We start from the raw sequence: 21104 nt of genomic DNA, 5'->3' as shown, positions 1-21104 counted from the left end.
ATGGAGATTAGCATCCAAAAAAAAAAAAACGGACAATCATTCGTCCAATAATCTCATTGGGCCAAATTCTCAAAAAGCTGTGAAGGCTGTGCAAATTTAGTATTACCTAACTTATGTCATTTAAGTTACGGCGCCCTAAGTTGGTGTCGTAAGTGCCGTATCCTCAGCGCATTTGCGCACAAAATTGCGCCATCCTTAACCTAAATTCCAAGGCGTAAGGCGTGGTTATGGCAAGTGGGAATGAAGTGGGCGTGCTTCATTGTAATGAGCCATGACCCCATGCAAATGAAGGGCCGGCCGTACTGCGCATGCGCGCACGAATCTGGACCTCACTGGGCATGTGCAGAACTTTGCTCATCGCAATCAGTGAGATAGGTAAAAGGCCAAGCGTACTTAGTTTGAGGATCGCCCTGTGTCTAAATAGCCCCAGTCAAACACACTTTCCTTGCAAAAGTATTTCCCTGTGTTCCCTTCCTAAAGCAAGTTGCTTCTGCTTTGAACGTTTGTCAGTGTTTGTTGGTAAGATTTGTTTGTGAGAAAAGTTGTTGAGGAGTTGTAGAGTATAGTTGGTGTTTGTTTTTGAGAATTTGTTATTTTTTTTGATTGTTTGCCTGTTTGTTTTTGATAAGTGTTTCTTTTTTGGTGTGTGATTGTTTTTTGTTTCCCTTTTTTGCCTGTTTGTTTTTGAATTTATAGTAGCTGTCTGTGTTTTTTTTTTTTGCTTGTTTTTTTTTTTTTTGTTGTGTGTGTATTGTTGATTGTTTTTTGGGTGAGTTTCCTGTTGCTGGGTGTTGTCTGTCATGGCCACCAAGCGCAGGAAGCTAAATTTTACAGTGGCAGAGAAGCATATTCTTGCTCAGGGCGTCATAAAATATGGGCGTTTTCTCCATGGCCCTGAGAGCCACAACACCACCCCGGCTAGGACGAAGGAGATCCTTAAAAAGATCACCGATCAGATCAATGCGGCGGGGGGGGGGGGAGACCAGGACCATCGCTGGAGTTCAAAAACAAATCAATGATTTGAAGAGCGTGTCCCGGAACAAGCTGGCAACGCTGCATGCCCATACCAGGGGCACTGGAGGAGGGGGACCCTGCCCAGTCAGGATGAGTGAGGAGGAATGGGCAGTGGCCCAGTGTTTCCACCCACAGCTCCCCTAATTTGGATGTTGAGTGGGAGGAGGATGAGGGGGAGGAAGATGAGAATATTGATATTGGCCAGCAAATCCTGATGGGCCAAGATATGACCTTTGAGTCATCCCCTGAGGGTACCCCAGAGGCGCCCAGCAGTCAGGCCACCATCATGGGTGGCCCCTCTCAACCCTCCTCCAACATGCAGCAGCACCCATGGGTCACTCTAACCCCTCCTCCAAGGCCACAAGCCTCAGGGGCAAGTAGGAGGCCGACCCCGGAAACCAGGGGGGGTTTGTGCGTCTGCCGGTCAGTCTGTTGAGGGACAATGCCCGGCAGACCCACAGTCTGGGTGAAATTAAAAAATCTATGAGCAAGGTGGAGCACAGCCTGGGTTTAATGAGGGAGTCACTGGGTGACGTGGCCACCAACTCAGTGGGGGTCATCACGTGTTTGTGGGACCTGAAGAACGTCACAACAGGCGTGGCCCAGGAGGTGACTGCCCTCACCCAGGCTGTGCAGGCCAATACCCGGGCTGGCCAGGCTAATACGGCTGACATGACTGCCTGTCTGACAAGGATAGCCGTGGCCTTGGAGGGCAGGCCAGCAGGAGGACAGACACCAGGGGAGGCTCCTTCTTCCCCTGCACAGACCCCCCCCGTGAAGATACTCCCTCCCCTGCACAGACCCCCCCCCCCCGTGAAGATCCCCCAGTCGGCCGTGGCCGTGCCCGTGGTCAGCCCAGAAGGAGCACTCGGCATCAGTAAGTTGCAGGGGTACTTTTGATTTTTTTTTTTTTTTTTTTTATACTGTACTTATGATTTGGTTTATGTGTGTGAATGATGTGTGAATGTGGGGGGGTGGCATTCCTGATAACATAAGGGTGTCACCCTCAGTTTTGGTGGAGTAGGGATCCCCAGGACCAGGGAGAAGTCATCCCAGGTTCCTGAATGGTGTATGAATGCACAGTGACATAATTGGAGCCGTGGCGGGGCGTTACTGCTCCCAAGTACCAATCCAATCCAATTCGATGTGCATGTGATGTGTCTGTGCTAGGGACCACAGTGGCGTGCATTCATGCATTCTCATTGTGAGATAATTAATGTGCGTTTTGTATCAAAAAAGACATTCTCATTGTCATATAAGTAATGTGCATTTTATGTGCAAAGTAAATGTTTAAAGGTCACATAATCTCTGTGATTTTTTGTTGGCAAAGCAAAAAAATAAAGATAATTAAGGTCCATTTACTGGGCAAAGATGCCTTCAGCCAGTTGCCTCCTTATTGCCTGGCCCTCAGCAGACCAGGTAGAGGTGTTTGGGGGGGGGGGGATTGCCTGGGTGGGGGGTTAGGTCAGGACATATCTCAACATGCAGGCCCCTTCTCAGAGCAAACTTATGGAGGATGCAACATGCCCCAATAATTTGACAGACAAAGTCTGGGGAATACAAGAGTGTACCCCCAGTCTTGTCAAGGCATCTGAATCTGGACTTGAGAAGGCCAAATGTCCGCTCTACTATTGACCGGGTCTGGATGTGCACCTCGTTGAATTTCCGTTCTCTGGGTGTTTGGGGGTTCCTAAAAGGGGTCATGAGATGGGGTCCCAACGCATATCCAGAGTCACCTGTAAGGGAAAAGACAGGAGGATATTAGTCATGCATGTGCCCCTTGTGATGTCTGCATCATGGGGGGGGCATACCTGACACCAATGTCACTCACCAATCAGCCAGCTGTCTCCATAAACGTTCATCTCCAAGTCTTGGTAGATCTTGGTCTGCCGGAGAATGAAACTGTCGTGGCACGACCCTGGAAACTTGGCACAAACGTGCCAGATGAGGCCATGGGCATCTACAATCATCTGGACGTTGATGGAATGCCACCCTTTTCTGTTTCTGAACAGGTGTTCAGTTTCATGGGGGGGCTGTAGTGCCACATGGGTGCAGTCTATCGCCCCGATGGTCCTTGGGAAGCCAGCAATGCTGTAAAAGTCAGTCATGGCTTGCAGACGCTGCTCCTCCTGGGTGGGCTTCACAAATTGGTTGGTCATGCGCCGCAGTATGGCAGGGACCACCTGATGGACACATCGGCTCATTGTCGACTGCACCATCCCAGCCAGACCTCCAGATGCACGCTGGAATGAGCCACTGGATAAAAAATGGAGGGTTGCCATCACTTTATGTAGAGGTGTCAGGGCATGGGAGCGTCTGGTTGGGGTGATAAGATCCTCCTGAAGTAGTTGGGTGATCTCCAGGATGGCTTCCCTATCAAACCTGTAGTTGCCATACACCTCAAAATCTGGCATTTGAAAAAGATCACGCCGTGGCCGATAAACTCTCTCCTGTGCCCTCATCCTCCTCCTCTGTGCCCTCCTCCTCCTTTGTGCCTGTAAGGTGGCAAGTGCCGTCAGAATCATTGATGCCCCAGGCATTTTTCCAGACAGATCCTTCACAACTATAGCTCTAGTCACTCTACCTACAGCAAACCCTTCCACGGCATGTGTAAAATTAGGGCTGCTTTTATAATGTGGAAATTTAGACAGGGAAACTAACAGGTGCGCACAGGGCGGAAAATACGCCGCACACACTTAATTTTGAGAATCGCCCTAACTCCCTCATTTGCATCTTTGCCTATCAAAAACAGCGGCGAGACTAGCGTAATTTGCGCTCGGGGATGCGCAGGTGTAACTATTTTAGGTAGGACTGAAAATCCGGAAATCTAGGCTTAACTCGTTTTGAAGATCGGGCGCAAAGATACGCGCCGTGTAAATTTAGAAAACTTTAGTTAAGTCCGCGTATCTCTTTTGAGAATTTGGCCCATTGTGTGTACTAAACAGCAATAAGAATTGATGAGATCTATATTTTGTTTTAAATTTGCTAACAAAGTAATTTAAGGTAATCTTATTTGTGTAGAACAAAGAGGTTACTGTGCAAACCTTTTTGGTACCGAGCTTTTGATGCATCAGGCTTTCTGTTTGTGAAAGGCAGAAAGAAGATGACAATGGATGTATTCAATCATCTTTTTTCTGCATCACAAACAGGTAGGTAAAAGGGGATTCTCAGATCCCTAGATTACTGACAAAAGGAACCTGGGTGGGCCAGTGTAATACAGGAACCTTGGCAGAAAAACTAAATTACTGAACAGATAGGCTATTATTATTATTATATCCATTTAAAGGTAATATATCCTTTTTGTACATGCAGCCTCATTCTGCATCAATACACGCTATCTGGGTATTGCTACTGTTACATCAACCAGCTCTCTCCTATAAATATATTAATGATTTCCATCATCAGCAACATGATAATCCTAGTGTGAACCACTTCACTGAATAGCTAATTAAGTTACTGGAAGTATCCCATACGTGCCAACTGGGGGGAATTTCACTAAGTGACAGGCTGTGATCAAGACAAAGCTCTGTCACTGATTGCAGTACAGATGATGCCAACAAGTCTGTGCCTTGCAATGAGTTAAGACCTACAAGCAACACAAAGATTTATAGCATTTTTTTTATGTGCAAAAATGGCACCAAACTGATTAATAAAATTGCTATAAAATGGAAAACCTTATAACCTTATATCAAAACTGTAACTGAAACCTAACTTCAGCATTTCACAGACAGGAAGGTTTTTTTAAAAAAAGGGCAAATACTGCAATATAACCTGAGTCACTGGGAGATGCTTAGCTTTAGCGCTTACCGGTAGGCCCCATACACACGACCGAACATGTCTGCTGAAACTGGTCTGCGGACCAGTTTCAGCAGACATGTTCAGTCATGTGTAGGCCCGAGCGGACAGGATTCCAGCATACATTTGCCCGCCGGGCCTTTTCCCAGCGGGCAAATATTTCCGGACTTGTTTTAAAACAGCCCGCTGGAATCCTGTCCCCTCAGACATGTTCGGTCGTTTGTACAGACCTACCGTACATGTCCGAGCGCCCGCCATCCCTCGCATGCGTCGAATGACTTCGACGCATGCGTGGAAGCATTGAACTGGCAGGGTCGTCGCGGCGACGGCGCGGCCACGCCCCGCGTATTGTTTACGCGCGGATTTCTGTATGATGGTGAGTACAGCCACCATACAGAAATCCCCGGGCAGACATGTACGGTGAAAACGGTCCGGCGGACCGGTTTCATCGTACATGTATGCTCGTCTGTACGCGGCCGTAGTGGTACACAAGCTTACTGAAGGCTTATATATTGTATATGCAGTACTGTGCAAAAGTTTTGGACAGGTGTATAAATGCTGTAAAGTAAGATTGCTTTCCATAATATACATATCATTTTTTTATTTTTAGCAATTTACAAAATGCAAAGTGAACAAACAGAAGACAAATCTAAATCAAATCAATATTTGGTGCGACTACCCTTTGGCTTCAAACCAGCATCAATTCTTCTAACTAACCACAGATCTTCTGTGGATGCTCAAATCTTTCTGTCTCTTCATGTAACCCCAGACAGACTCAATGATGTTGAGATCAGAGCTCTGTGGGGGTTAAACCATCACTTCAAGAACTTTTTTTTTCTTTACACTGAACATAGTTATTAATGACATTGGCCGTATGTTTCAGGTCCTTGTCCTGCTGCAGAATTAGTTTGCGGTCATACGCCTCCCTGATGGTATGGCATGATGGATATGTATCTGTCTGTAGTTCTCAGCAGTGAGGACACTATTGGTCAGGCAATGTTGAGGACAATACACACAGTTATAGGCCAAGGAAACTTAATGCAGCAGACGAAAGACACATCATTCTTACTTTCCTTCAACATCAGAAGATGTCCAGCAATGCCACTGGCACAGAACTGGCGGAAACCAGTGGGACCCAGGTACACCATCTATTGTCCAAAGAAGTCTGGTCAGAAGTGGTATTCATGGAAGAATTTTGGAACAAAAAGCCATACCTCCAATGTGGAAACAAGGCTAAGCAACTCAACTCTGTACAAAAACATAGGAACTGCAGAAACATGACAGCAGGTGCTCTGGACGATAAATCAACATTTTTGGCTCTAGCAGGAGGCAGTTTGTTGGTGAAGGTCTGGAGAGCGGTACAATAAATAGTGTCTGCAGTTTTTATTTTTTGCGCTATAAACAAAAATAGAGTGACAATTTTTTTTAAAAATGCAATATTTTTTACTTTTTGCTATAATAAATATCCCCAAAAAATATATAAAAAAAACATTTTATTTCCTCAGTTTCGGCCGATACATATTCTTCTACTTATTTTTGGTAAAAAAAAATAAAACGCAATAGGCGTTTATTGTGTTGTTTGTGCAAAAGTTAGAGCGTTTTCAAAATAGGGGATAGTTTTATGGCATTTTTATTAATAATTTTTTTACTAGTAATGGCGGCGAACAGCGATTTTTTTTGTGACTTCGACATTATGGAGGACACATCGGACACTATTGACACATTTTGGGGACCATTGTCATTTTCACAGCGAAAAGTGCTATAAAAATGCACTGAATACTGTGAAAATGACAATGGCAGTGAAGGGGTTAACCACTAGGGGGCGCTGAGGGGTTAAGTGTACCCTAAGGGAGTGATTCTTACTGTAGGGGGGCGTGGCTGGACGTGTGACGTCACTGATCGTCGTTCCCTATAACAGGGAACAGACGATCAGTGACACTGCCACAGAGAAGAACGGGGAAGGTGTGTTTACACACACCTCCGCATGTTCTTCAGCTCCTGTGACCTAATCGCGGGACACCGGCGGCGATCGGGTTTGCGGGTTCCGCGGTCACGGAGCTTCGGACCGGGTCGCGAGCCAGCACGCGCGACACACGGCTGGACACTTAAAGGGCAACGTGCCTGTGCCCAGCCGTGCCATTCTGCCGATGTATATCGGCGTTAGGCAGTCCTTAAGTGGTTAATATGTGATTGCTATTCTTAAATAAATGACAGTTTTTTTACATGATCAGTCATATTTTCAATATTAATGCCAACATTTCACAATTTCTGACAGGGTATGCAAACTTTTGAGCGTGACTTTATTATAATTCTCAGCTAGAATTTGAAAGCAGCGTAAACATATTTGGAGCTAAAGAACTTAAGCTTGGCCATATGAATGAGAGTTTACAGTGGGCAGTTGGGCAGTAAATTAATTGCAATGATAAATTTTGACATTTACTCGTGAGAGAGCTGTGAGAGGAGTTGCAGAAATGTGTGGTTTTGCTTCCTTCTCTATATGGCCACAACAGTATCTATGTATATATGTGTTATGTTTGGTGGTTTTGCCAGAGCTGTCCTAATTTAACACTTAAATCAGGCAGTATAATGCTCTATATTATTCCACACAAACATTGCTATTAGGAAATTGTGAATACAAAATGCCATTTTCAGGTGACAAGCAAGGCACTGGAGTGATGTACTACACATCATAAATTTTTTTTCACATGCTATCATAATGAATAACTTCAGAATCTGAAACTGACACTTTCCTTGATGGGCTTGTCAGATTTAGAATTGTATGCAGAATCAGAAGAAACAGCAATCCCTCATTGTGTAGAAGATTAGAAGCGTCAGCTTTTTATCACATATCTGTTCCATACTCCCAAAATAAATAACACACAGCTGTCATTATATATATATATATATATATATATATATATATATATATATATATATATATATATATATATATATATATATATATATATATATATATATATATATATATATATCACAGTATTATAAAAGACTCAAGTGTGAAAGAAATGGTTGTTGGAAAACTGAAGAAAAAACAGAAGGCTTGAGTTTATCTACATAATAAGAATGGTGGTATTGGTTATATTTACCACCCTGAACACAGTAGAGTCTTCTTAAAACATAAGGTATTTGTATGTCTCACTTATTTTTAAAAAGAACAGATTTATTCCTCGTTTCAGGATATTGAAGAGCTTTTTGGTTCCTTTCAGTCTAACTTAGAACCTCTCTGATTTACCACCTTGCATACCAAATCAAAAACAGACACAGGAGAATATGCTTCCTGCTACTACTGGTTTTAAGTTTGTCATTCCAACTGAAAATTCTTATCTTCACTATAAAAGTTGCCATCATCCTACTTGGAAACAAAACATCCCAAAAGGCCAATTTAATAGACATAGAAAAAAACTGTACAAGGAATGAGGATTATGTTGAACAAAGTGGCCTAATGCTAAAAAAGTTTGAAGAGAAAGGGTACCCTTGTGAACTACGGTAATCAATGAGGCATTTTCTTCTTATGTGGGCCCTTACCCAAAAAAGAAAGTGGTAAAGAAACAAATGAATAATGTTCATACCATAAGGTTTATTTCCACTTAGAATGATAGGTACAAATCAGTATCGAACATAATTAAGAAGCATTGCAACATCTTGCATCTTGATCAGAGATTGGCTCTAGTATTACCAGCCACTCCACAGATAAGAACTATCAAAAATATATTGGCTCCCAGTAAAGTACAGAAAAAATCTTTAGGATCTCCATTAGACATTAGGTCTTATTTTAACGACAGAACGGGTATCTTTCAATGCAAGAAAAGAGTGTGTCTGACCTGTCAGTTTATTACACACGGTACAGATAAGATTAGTATGAGTTCAGGTAAAGTGTATACGATTAAACAATTTATTACATGCTCGACTGACTTTGTTGTTTATGTTTTGCAGTGCCCATGCGGGCTACTTTACGTGGGTCGCACTATACGGGCACTATGTGCTCGAGTCGGTGATCATCGCCGACTCATTAAGAAAGGCTGCATTGAACACAGTGTGCCACGACATTTTAATCATACACACAATAGGGACATTAAATGCTTGGAAGGATTTGTAATCGAACATATTTCTAAAGGAACTTTAACATCTAATGAAAGATTCTCCCTTCTATGCAAAAGGGAAGTCTTCTGGATTTTTATGTTCCATTCTCTGGCCCCGAAAGGGTTAAACGAGGAGATTGAAACATGTAGTTTTATATAGATTCTTATAATTGCTTATGCAAATTTTATAGTCTTCCCTTTCGTCCTTTGTATCCATCAATATATATATATATATATATATATATATATATATATATATATATATATATATATATTTTGTTTGTCGCTGTCTTTTCGCTGTCTGCGCTTGAGGATCTCCCCATCACTGCCCTCTGAGAGCCGCAAGCCGTGTGACAAGTCTCGGCCAGAGCGGTTTGTAATTGAGGATCCGGTCACCTTCCTCTCCACCACCGATCGCATACGTCTAGTCCCAAGGTACTGTGTGTTTTTCTTCCACCTGAGGAGCTGCTCTCTGAGTTCCGGAAATCTTAACCCTTTTAGTTCTATGGTGGTTATTTGCTGACTGTACATTGTAGTCCATTATATGTACCATTTCTACACACATGGACTATTATTACTTTTAATATTTTTCAATGTTTAGATTGGACCCATCAATAAATTAACTTATTTTACACTTTTTTGGTACATAGTGAATGTTTTGAGAGCCATGAGCGCTCATTTTATTGTTTTCTTATGTCTCATTGGTACTTCCAGGTACGATTTTTTCTTGCAGCTCTGGTCTCTCCCACATACACCCTCCAAGGAGAGATTGGTAACCTCCTGAAGTTTTAACTATTCTTATTTACACTACCATTGTTTAACGCCAGTGTTTTTGTTGTTTTTTAATTCCAACTAAAAAGACCATTCAATAGGGTCAAATAAAGCGGCTGTAATGCATTTCATGCACAAAGGTAAAAAAACCTTCAGGGTGCAGCTACCCCTTCAGCCCTCCCTAATACTTACCTAAGCCCGATCTTGATCCAGCAATGTGCGCGCCACCAGAGGCTATCCTGATTGGCTGAGATGCAGCAGCAGGAACCATTGGCTCATGCTGCTGTCAATCACAGCCAGTTATGGACACAGAGAGCTGGCTCAGGAGCGAGCACGCATGAGGCTTGCTATGGGTGCACTAGACAAGGGGGAGAGGCCCATAGCACCAGCATGGGACCCGAGAAGAGGAGGATCGGGGCTGCTCTGGGCAAAACCACTACACAGAGCAGGTAAGTATGAGGTGACATGTTTGTTATTTTTTTTAAATAAACATTTTTTCTTTACAACCACTAAGTGTATTTGTAGCAGAGTGCCCATTTATTCATTATGATCGGATACAGATGCAGGCCCCTTTAATTTTATTTTCCATAACTGCCTGGGTTTATAAATATGTCCAAAAAGTGTAAATTCTTCAACTTCCTTTCCTTAGCAGCTCAGAGAGGTCCCACCTGATGAGGCAGAGGTAGCTGAGCAAGTGATCTGCAGCCAGATGAGAGGTCCTTCGTAGTCAGAACTGTCTTGTGGGTAGTTAGGCAATAGTATGCAGCTTCTCCATAAGACCAGAATACCACGGGGAACACCTCCCCAAATTTTACAGGTCAAGCGGGGTGGCCTTTTGTCCTTGGATCCCTCCATCTGTTCACCTGTGTTGCCCTGGCCTACACTGAGAGGGATGGTGTTTATGAGAATAACTGCAAGTAGCTGTGAACTTGAGTAGATATTCTCAGCCGGACTCTACGTTATAAGGTCTTATAGAGACTATGCTATGCAACCACAACTTACTCTGAGTCACAGAGACATTGCTGTGAAGAGTCACTTTAGCTCACACGGACATACAAACCTCCTGAAAATTTTTATTTGATCACAGAACCTCTTGTCAATACTTGTAGAGTAACCATAGACAAAAGATGTTTTATATAATCTAGCTAATTCTGGTTGAATAATGCAACAGCAGCCGGTCTATAGGTACCTGTGATTGTAGAAAACATCCCCTTTCCAGCTGCATGGAACTAAATTGGGCGAAATTAAGTTTTACAGTCAGCTGAAGTTATTCCTTCAAGATGAAGCTGGTGTCAGAGGTATTTTCACAGTGTGTGAGCATGAAAGCCTTAAACAGTAAGTATGTGTGGTGATGTGATGATGATTGTTCAGAAGCATGCATGCTCAACCAACAGGGTCAAATTATCATATTAAACAATTGTCAGATAGTTAGATGTACAAACTGCCATCTTTAGGAGATCTTTTGTCTGATTAAGTATTTACCCTTTATTTTTTTTTCAATAATGAGTTACAAAATTTAAAATACACATTGGAGCAAATTACTTCCTGGAATATAGAGTACCAAAAACTTTTTTAATTCAAATTTCAGTAGCAGTGAAATTAAACTATCTTTAAAGCCTGTTATCATCCTCCCACCACTCTACATGAAACCCCCAAATATCTTTTAAAAATTCCGCAAATATATATCTCAATTCCAGATGTCTTCTGGCCAGTTGGCCATCATGGCCATGGACATCATGGGACGTTCATCTTCTGCTCTAGTTGTGTGGTGGTAGGTGACCCTTAATTTAGCACAGAGAGTTGCTCTGCATAAAGATGCATTGTATGTGGCAGTACTGTGACCCCAGGCCAGCATTATGATGCACCCTCCACAAGTTAAATGACAATACCCATCATTCAGCCCACAACAAGAGCACTATCTACTAGAATGGGACTTTTTCAATGGACACTGCAGGCTTGAGGGCAAGAACTGTAATTTTTTTTAACTGCCGAGTAAATTATTATTTTCAATTAGTAAATAAGTCTTCTTAAAAGAAAGGTAATAAAGAACTGTTTGACTGCAATAGTCTACTTACATGATTTAGATTCCGGTGATGGTGGTGAAATATTGGAGACCGCAAGGTCACTTTTAGATTTTTTCGGTTTCTTTGCATTCGCTTGCCAGGGTTTATCATAGCCTCTAAAATCTCTTCTAGTTCCTTTATATTCTGTGAAAAGAAATACATTTAGTTTTAGATAAGAATGTATGATATTTGGGCCATGGCAAATTCCCTTAAAGTGATTGTAAACCCATCATTTAAAAAAAAAAAAAACATGCAATACTTACCTGCTCTTTGCAATGGTTTTGCACAGAGTAGCCCTGATCCTTTGCTCCTTATAGTATTACATTTTGAATTATATGACCCACTTAACATCAAGGGGTCAAATTATTGTGCCAAGAGTCCATTTCAATTATTTTTTTGCTGCACAGTGGTGAATGTAGAGGAAAAGAGGATAACACCACAGCTGTGAATACGGTTGTATTGTGAGTATGAAAACCTCACTGGGCTGGTTTCATGGGAACTGTGGTTTTGGGGATACGTGTGATGGCTCAAAATTGTTTATTTTAAATCATATTTTTTTGTTGTATATGTTTTGTTTTTATTGAATGAGGACACCATTGTATCATCAGTATATTTGAAGTTTGGGGAGCAGTAATAGTGAGAGCCGGTTCACACAGGGGCGACCTGGTATCTGACTTGAAGTTGCCCCAAGTCATGTGGTTTAGAAAAAAAGTGGTTGGATCTGTATGTTCGTTATAATTAATCGAAATTAGTCTATTAATCGATTTAAAAAAAAAAAAAAACGATTAATCGAACAGAAAAATTTTGATCAGTAACAGCCCTAATTTTTTTTTTTTTTTTTGCAAAATCTTTTTTATTGAAATTTATATTGACATACAAAACTAGCCCACGCAGGGGCCGAACAGTTGCCCATGCAGGGGCAGTACCTCGGTCGTGACAACATCCCGCAACAGGGCACAACACACATCTTAAACAACCTAACTTAACTTATACTATAGCCCCAATGTTGGGGAGAGGGTAACTTCAGGATAATCTGTGCTCAAATTGGTATTGACAAAAGAGTGCAGCATGAAAATAGTTGGGTCAATAGCTAACAAACTGCACATTATCTATCTAGGCATTTGCTACTGGATCATTTACCGTGGCGTTATCATCTAGCCAACAGTTCCATACCTTCTTAAATTTTTGTGGGCATCCCCTGCCCGAGTAGGTGGCCCTATACAAGGGCAAACTAGCATTTACTAGGCTTTTCCAGAATCTGACAGAAGGGGGAGACGATTGTGTTACCTTTGGTAATTGTATATTTAAGATTTAATAACTCACATATATGATATATGGTTAAAATAAGAGAGTTCTATTGTCCAGAGCGAAAGGTTTAACATAACACATTTATTTCGAGAAAAGATATTAGCTATCTAATACACTGCATACAGTTACAGTATTTAAACTAAGGGAGTAAAAGTTAGTTTGCAAATATAAAGTAAGTACATCACACAAAAATATCACACCTAACAAATTATGACAAAGATATGGTAAGTGCGTGAGGAGAAGATTCCTTGATATTACCTTCAGAACGTTTTTTCCCTGGGCCCAGGATCTGTTCTAATTTCTCCTTCTAATAACTAGACTGAAATGTCTTAATTTATATCCCTGGGGCCCACTCTGATTGGATATTAGTATCCTTTCCTAATATGGTCACAGCTTCCTCCCACCTTAAATTTAAATCCCTGGGGCCCACTCTGATTGGATATTAGTATCCTTTCCTAATATGGTCACAGCTTCCTCCCACCTTAAATTTAGGGATGAAATAGATTTGAAGACAAGTTAATTAACTCATGGTTCCATTAACATCCCTTCAATGGCCATTCATGTACAGGAAGAGTCATTCACAGTGTCTCCGTGTAATCTAGCCTCCCGCTGTTATCTCTCTTCCTGGGTTGTTTGTATATCAAAAAGGTGAGGTGGACTGGCCGTCTCTTGCAACATTATCCATTTGCCTTCATGCATATCAAACGGAGGGTGTTGAATAGATATTTTACAAACTAGACTCTGAGTCTAGTTTAACCCGTTCCTGGAATCCTTCCTTTACACACTATACATCTTATCATTATCGTATATTATATCTATGTACAATTATTCCCAGTTGCTAATGGCGATTAGACATACAATTTTTATAAGGCAACAATTGTTTCCAGGTCATCGTAATGGCCTTACAAGCATAATATAGTAACAGGGATATGAGTATCTTCCTGGCTCTAATCACTGACATTTGTTCCACCAGCCCCAACAGACAATATTTAGGATCATAGGGAACACAAGTCCCAGTGACCCTATTGATCACCTGGAGAACTTCTTTCCAATAAAGTTTGATTGCCGGACAGACCCCAAAAATGTGGAAAAAGTCACCCTGTCGGCAGGAACAACGCCAGCACTCCAGAGAATGTGCCCGCGACATCTGGTGCAACCTGTGAGGTGTGTAGTGAGCCCTATGCACAATTTTGTAATGTACTAATTTATCCCTTGCTGAGACCAGAGGGGAGAAGGGAAAGTCCCAAATATCCCCCCAGTCGTCCTCATCCAGCCCCGGTATATCCCCCACCCATTGCCTGCGGAGGGAGGACAGCTCAGGGCTGGCAGCAACCAACAGGGATCCATAGATCTGAGACGTGGGTTTCTCCAAGTCTTTCACCCAGAGGGTGGATTCAAGTTCAGAGTATACCAATTCCACTGGTTGGCCCCAAAATTTACACCTGTAGGCATGAGCAACCTGAAGATACCTATAATGGGCCTGTGCAGGTACGCTAAATTTAACAGCCCTAATTTTTACTGTTGTACAGTTTGAATTTTTCCCAACCTAATTTCCTTCTAACAGCATTTTTTGTACTCTTTGTAATTCTCAAATAATGAAAGTGTTCCTTTAGTTTTACACTTTTAAAATGCCCTTTCCTAATGCTTAGATATTTTGCAAGGGAATTTGACATAGACCTTAGTGAATAAGGTAAAACTTTGATGACCACCATCATACAATCATTTGCAAGCCAATATGCCGTTTTATTTTCTGTTTATATTCCTTGCACGTGCTTGGGTTCTCTTTGCAAACTTCACATTCACTAAGCTCTGGGAAAAATTCCCATGCAAAATGCAACTTTCCTTTCAAAATGAACAACCTATTTGCCTTTAGTAAACCAAACCCTAAAATGTATGTGACCCAAAAAACCCTGGGATTTGCTGGCCATAGATGTTTTTTTTTGTTTTATGTTCACCGGAAAAAAAATTAACAGATTCCTCAATACACAGAAGCAAGATGGATGGAGGAATCCCTCTTCCAAAACATTGTATTCTGACAGCGACACTCTTCGCAGTCAGAATACACTGAGCATCGGCTGATTGGTTGCAGATGCTAATTGACAAAAGTTTTGCAACATTACAATTCAACAGAAGTTCGACTTCTGTCGAACAGGTACAGCCAAACCGTCTGAATTTCAATCCATCGTACAGACATACTGCTTACACTTTGTAAATGTTGGTACACAATCTTTTGGCTTACTACTGAATTCTACTAGTCAATGTGTTTGTGATTGCTGGTGAGACATCTTTTTGGTGATTGCATCATAATATTCAATTATACATCAGACAGGAGGCTCATATCTTATGCATTATCTTTCTTTAATAATGCCCATAGCAGAAATACAGTAAACATTTATTGTAACTTAAAAAAAATTCAAAGAACTACCCTTCCCAGCAGTCCCTGGGCCAGTGTAGCCCCTCCCAGACCGTAGCCTATATAAGGGACTGTCTGAGGTAACCTATTCCTCTTTCTTTCTGCTCATAGCCAGAACTCAGATAAGTACATTACTCTATGTTTATAATTTTTATGTAGGCTTGCTTGTTATTTGGTTATCAGCAGCCTTTTTTAATTTGTGTAGATCCTAATGTCACATCGTCTTTCCACAGGGTGCTGGGGATCCCCCCCCCCTCCCACCCCGGCTTTTATTACAGCTAAGGAGGTTTTTCCCTCCTCCGCTATTCCCTTCAACTTCCACCTGTATCTGTATATACCCTCTGATCCCCTCAGACCTTCATCTGTGTGTTGTTCTATCAACCTTCTGTCTTATGAAGCACAACTGATATTTCTAAAAATGATAAACGTTTAGTTTTTGCTGTATGCTTTTCCCACTTTGCTATCTATGCCACCCGTTTTGTAGAGAACGCGGTTTCCTCTGATGTGTACATCTTACAGTCATTGGGCTTCTTTATTTGTTTATTTTACAATATACCGCTGCTTTGCTTCTTTTGTTTCCCCCCGGTGCGCTCTGCACACTGCTCGTTTTCTGACTGGAGGTAGGACGGCGCCATTTTAACATCTCGGCGCCTTTTTTCCTACCTCCCTTCTTCTATCTCTGAGGGGGGCGTGGCGGTGAGGATCTCCCTGCACCAATCGCGCTATGGTCGCGAATCGACGGCGCCATTGCTGCAGACCTGTCCTGGGGACCCCATCCTCCGTGTGCTAGGCCGTCTCTCCCCATCGCCGCCACGCCAGGGTGCGGGCGGCTGTATGGTTGGAACTCTGTGTAGATCTCACTGATCTATGCGAATCACGTTAGGCCGTAGTCTCGCGAGACTACGGCCCCGAGCCTCACGTCTAGCTCCCTTTGTGGTGGGGAATATCTCCCCTCATCTAACTTCTGTCACTCACACCTAGCTGGTGGGGAATTCCTCCCCTCCCCTGCTTCTGTCACTCCTTCACCTTCAGTCACATTAAACATCAGTTCTTGTTCTGGGAATTTATTCCCCTGTAGTCTATTCTACATATAATGAATATATTAATAGATGTAAATAAATAATAAATTTTAATAATTATACGAATGAATAAATTATTGACTTATTAAATAAATATAAATAAATCAATGAACATAAATGTCTATAAATAAATAATTTATACAATCTATATGATTGAATAAATAAATAAATATATAAATATATATTAAAAAAATTTTTTTTAAATATAAACTATTAAACTATACTTTATATATAATTGAATAAATACACATATATATATATATATATATATATATATATATATATAAATAAACAAATTACAACAATAATTGAATGAATTATAGAAATTACTATACAAGTTATAGTACATAACTTCCGTATCTTCCTGTGCTGCACGGCCGTGCTGTCCGCAGACAGCTGACTCCTCTCCTGTGGCTGGCGACAGATCCTTTACTCCCTACTGGTGCCACTGAAGTGGTGGACGCAGCCCTGGAAGGCCCTACCTACCTCAGTGCTGCACTGGTTTCTGAGCTGGTCGGTAGGTCCGTCCAGACTACCAGGGCATCGGTTGCTCCAACCCACATGCACCCCTATGTCCGGATCTCCCGGCAAGGATATAACGCCCCTGAGTAGGGCATGGCGTCCCGTATGCGCCGTCACATTAATGTGGCCTCCGTCTCCCCGGCAGGGGAAGTAATTAACATGCCCCAGGCAGTACCCTCCCAGGACTGCCGACCCATTGACTCCCCGACAGGGGAAGTAAATAACATGCCCCAGGCAGTACCCTCCCAGGACTGCCGACCCTCTGACTCCCCGGCAGGGGAAGTACATAACATGCCCCAGGCAGTACCTTCCCAGGACTGCCGACCCACGGACTCCCCGGCAGGGGAAGTAAATAACATGCCCCAGGAAGTACCCTCCCGGGCCTGCCGACCCACTGCCTTCCCAGACTCCAATCGACCCCCGAGCCTCGGATAGATGCACATGCAGAGGCAGCGATCCGCTAGACGGACTGAGCCAGACTCCTCGTGGACTCTTCCAGAGTCGTCCGCGGAGTACGAGGCGGCTAACACCTTTGAGTTTGAGGATGAAAATGATGATGATAATGATGATGATTATGTGAGAAGTGGGCACATGGCGCTCCATGACGACGCCAACCCTAGGTCCCAGGGTAAAACCCTATTGGACTCTTGTGGAGTACCATTTTTCGATCAGGAGGTGATTGGCCACCCACACTCCGGTGACTGGGCACCTTTACCGGAGGTGATCCAATAGATCGAATGCTGGACCCGGAGATCGATCGGTACGCTAACCGGACAAGTTGAGGGTGGAATACTCACCCTTCCATTACCAAATACGGTGGTGCTCACTCCAGAGGTGGATCCCATAATCATTCAGTATTCCAGGAAGGGAATAGAGAGGGCCTTTGGGACCTCACAGTACTGGGTCTTAGATCTCTGGACCTATCACCTAACCCTACGCCTTAGTGAGCAGGCTACCGCCTCTGTAAGCCGGTTGACCTAGCACAATGGGATCACGCTAATTGATGATATCTTTAAGACGGTAGGACAAATGGAGTTATATTACCAGGCGTATACCTGGTTCACCATCCCATTCGGTTTTTCAAACCTAAACACCGTCCTAATGGACAACAGGTTGCTAGACCTTGGACCAAACAGCCGATAGTAGAGATGGACCCGCTCTCTTTGAACTTCCTCAACAACATCTTCCCGATCAGGAAGAAGAAAGGCGTTTTTTCGTCCGGTGGGAGCTTGAGAAATCTCACCAACTTACTGCCCTGTGGAACAAGGGTGAGGTTGAACATCTACTTGAACGACCTACTTCTAATGGCTGGTTCCCCTCGCCTAGCGAGCGAACACGCCTCCTGGATGGTCGGATCGCTTCGCGATCTGGGACTCCTCATAGATCACGAACACCTATTATCTCCCCATTTCAGGAGATAGAGTTTTTGGGGTTCTTGGTGGACACCAACCGAGCGATCCTTCGGCTACCCATACCCAATTAGCCGCCATCCGCAAAGACATCAGTATCATGCTGGGCAGCAGCGGGTGTCCTTACGCGGACTGACTCGCTTAGTCGGCCTGTTCCCGGTGTCAATCCAGGCCACTCTCCAGCCCCTCTTCACTGTCGAACCCTCCAGAGACTCGAGACTCTACATCTTCGCTAGGGGCTTCGCTATACAAACTAAGTGAAGCCATGGTGGACCTACGGTAGTGGTTACGTCATGCCGTCAAACGGAACGGCGAGACATTTTCAACTCCTCACCGGATTTCGTCATAGGGTCGGATACCAGCCGCCTCGGCTGGGGTGCTCGGTGCAGTCCCTCGTCCTCCGGTAGGACGTGGTCCGCAGAGAACCCCTCGGCTGCACATCAACACGTACACCCCTGACGGCCTTTTTTGCCATCGGAAGTCTGTTGCCACGCACGTCCATCTGCTGTGTGCTATTGCGTTCAGACAACGTACCCGCAGTCCGGTACGTCGATCGCTTGGTGGGCCCCTGATCCAGAATCCTAGCGGATCTAGTAAGACTTCGGGCACTTCTGCATGGAATGCAACATCGTCCCGATTGCGGGATATGCCACAGACTATCCCTATAGGGTGGCAGATTGGATTCTCGTTACCTGACCGATTCCAACGATTGGCGACCGCACCGGTCAGGGTCCCTGATCCTCGCTCACTTCGCGGATCCTTCTCTATGGAACTGTTCGTTCCCCGTATCAACCACCAGTTTCCGCGCTCTTACAACCGGAGGCCGGATCCGGAGGCGCACCATGTGGACGCCCTCCACCAAACGTGGTCACAGGGGACACATTACGCGTTCCCCTGTTCCCGGTGACCCTCAGGGTCCTCCTTCACTTAGCGAGCCGGAGGGCATCAGTCGTGCGGTTCACTCCGTGGTGGCCGACGCAGCCATGGTTTCCCCTCCTTCTGAGGATGACGGTGGAACTCCCCAGGTTGTTTCCTCATTCCCCCCACCTCCTCGCTGGTCCGAACGGGGATCTGCACCCTCTACTCACGAAGCACATCCTACCTCTCCTCACATGGTTAGTATCGGGGTTCCGGTCGCAGACTACGACCTTTCGGGAACAGCTAGGGATTCCCTGCCTTGGACTGGGCCCCGGGACTAGATCGGCATCTCGATCTACCTGGGGACTCTGGGTTACTTGGTGTGATCAACAACGGGTCGACCCCGTTCAAGCGCCAGGGTCTGTAATAGCCAATTATCTGGCGGACTCTTTGGATCCGTTGGTGTGTCAATTTTGAAGGCGTTAAGTTTAAATCGCCCAATGTACCAGCACACTTGGGATTTTTCCAAGGTCATGATCATGTTCTCGGGCTGGGGGACGTTGACACTCTGTTTTGAGGTTACTGTCTTTCGAGCTTACTGTCTTCTTGTGTCTGATTTCCATCATCGTGGGTCAGACGTCAAGGCTTTGGACATATCCAGGCGTCATTCCTCGCCTCAGAGACTCAAGTCTTTTTCCGTCGTGCGTAGGACCAGACGGTACTTCGATCGGTTTTCTACCCGTTCTTCGCCGCACATTCACAACTGTATGTGGTCCGCTGTCTACAGACTTATATGTCCTTGACAGCCTCGCTGCGATCTTCGCAAGTCTTTCAACTCCTCGTTTCCTACGTTAATCCTCTCTTCCCAGTTTCCTCTGTGACTTACTATAGCGGCGGACTGTTGTCAGCGACCGCTTTTCCGCCAATCCCGCTTTGAACAGGAGGTACACATATCTATGTCAGTGTTGTGGATTATTTTGATTGTTATTGGTCATATGCATTGTTATAGCTTTGAACTTGCATAAGATATGAGCCTCCTGTCTGATGTATAATTCGAGATTTTCCTAGCTTGTGAAGGAAAATATTAATTATATGAAGACAGGAGGCGAGTATCTTCCCTCCCAACCCAACCCTGTCACGAGGTTGTCTCTCTCTCGTTCTAGACTGATGAACCACGCACCCTGCAAGTCGGAGGCTGGTACGCCCCGGGAGTTCGTTTTCACTATCCCCGTTGGGATTGCTGTCCGTTTCGATCCATGGGTTTAGTTCACCGCAGATGGAGGTTCCTACTGCGTTCCAGATCCGGAGTCGGGATGCCGTTGACTGAATCCGTTGGTCCATGTTCCTGAGGACAACTGACCGGTCGGCTCCGAATGGTTTGGGTTTCCAATAGTCCCCGTTGGGATGAAGTTGGTCCGGATGAAGTTGGTCCGTGTTGGCCTTGTCCTTTCGTTTCCTCCAGATTCGGATGTTGTGTTCCGGTCGGAAGGTTCCCGGCAGCCGCGGAGATGTCTAATTGGACTTTCAGTTCCTGTTTACACTAATTCGCATGAAGAAAGAGGAATAGGTTACCTCAGACAGTCCCTTATATAGGCTACGGTCTGGGAGGGGCTACACTGGCCCAGGGACTGCTGGGAAGGGTAGTTCTTTGAATTTTTTTTTAAGTTACAATAAATGTTTACTGTATTTCTGCTATGGGCATTATTAAAGAAAGATAATGCATAAGATACTCGCCTCCTGTCTTCATATAATTAATATTTTCCTTCACAAGC

General features: G+C 43.9%; 1 protein-coding gene across 1 annotated transcript in view; it reads right to left on the bottom strand.

Moving 5' to 3' along the window:
• The window catches only part of C5H8orf34 (chromosome 5 C8orf34 homolog), a 363446-nt gene that overhangs the window by 231355 nt on the left and 110987 nt on the right, over window positions 1-21104 (bottom strand). The window contains exon 3 of the mRNA XM_040354371.1: window positions 11756-11887. Coding sequence (XP_040210305.1) covers window positions 11756-11887 — 132 coding nt within the window. The remainder of the gene's footprint in view (window positions 1-11755; window positions 11888-21104) is intronic.

The sequence above is a fragment of the Rana temporaria genome, chromosome 5 (assembly GCF_905171775.1).
Source record: "Rana temporaria chromosome 5, aRanTem1.1, whole genome shotgun sequence".
NCBI classification, from domain to species: domain Eukaryota; kingdom Metazoa; phylum Chordata; class Amphibia; order Anura; family Ranidae; genus Rana; species Rana temporaria.
The sequence above is the reverse complement of the archived record's forward strand: the minus strand, read 5'-3'. Positions and strand labels throughout refer to the sequence as shown.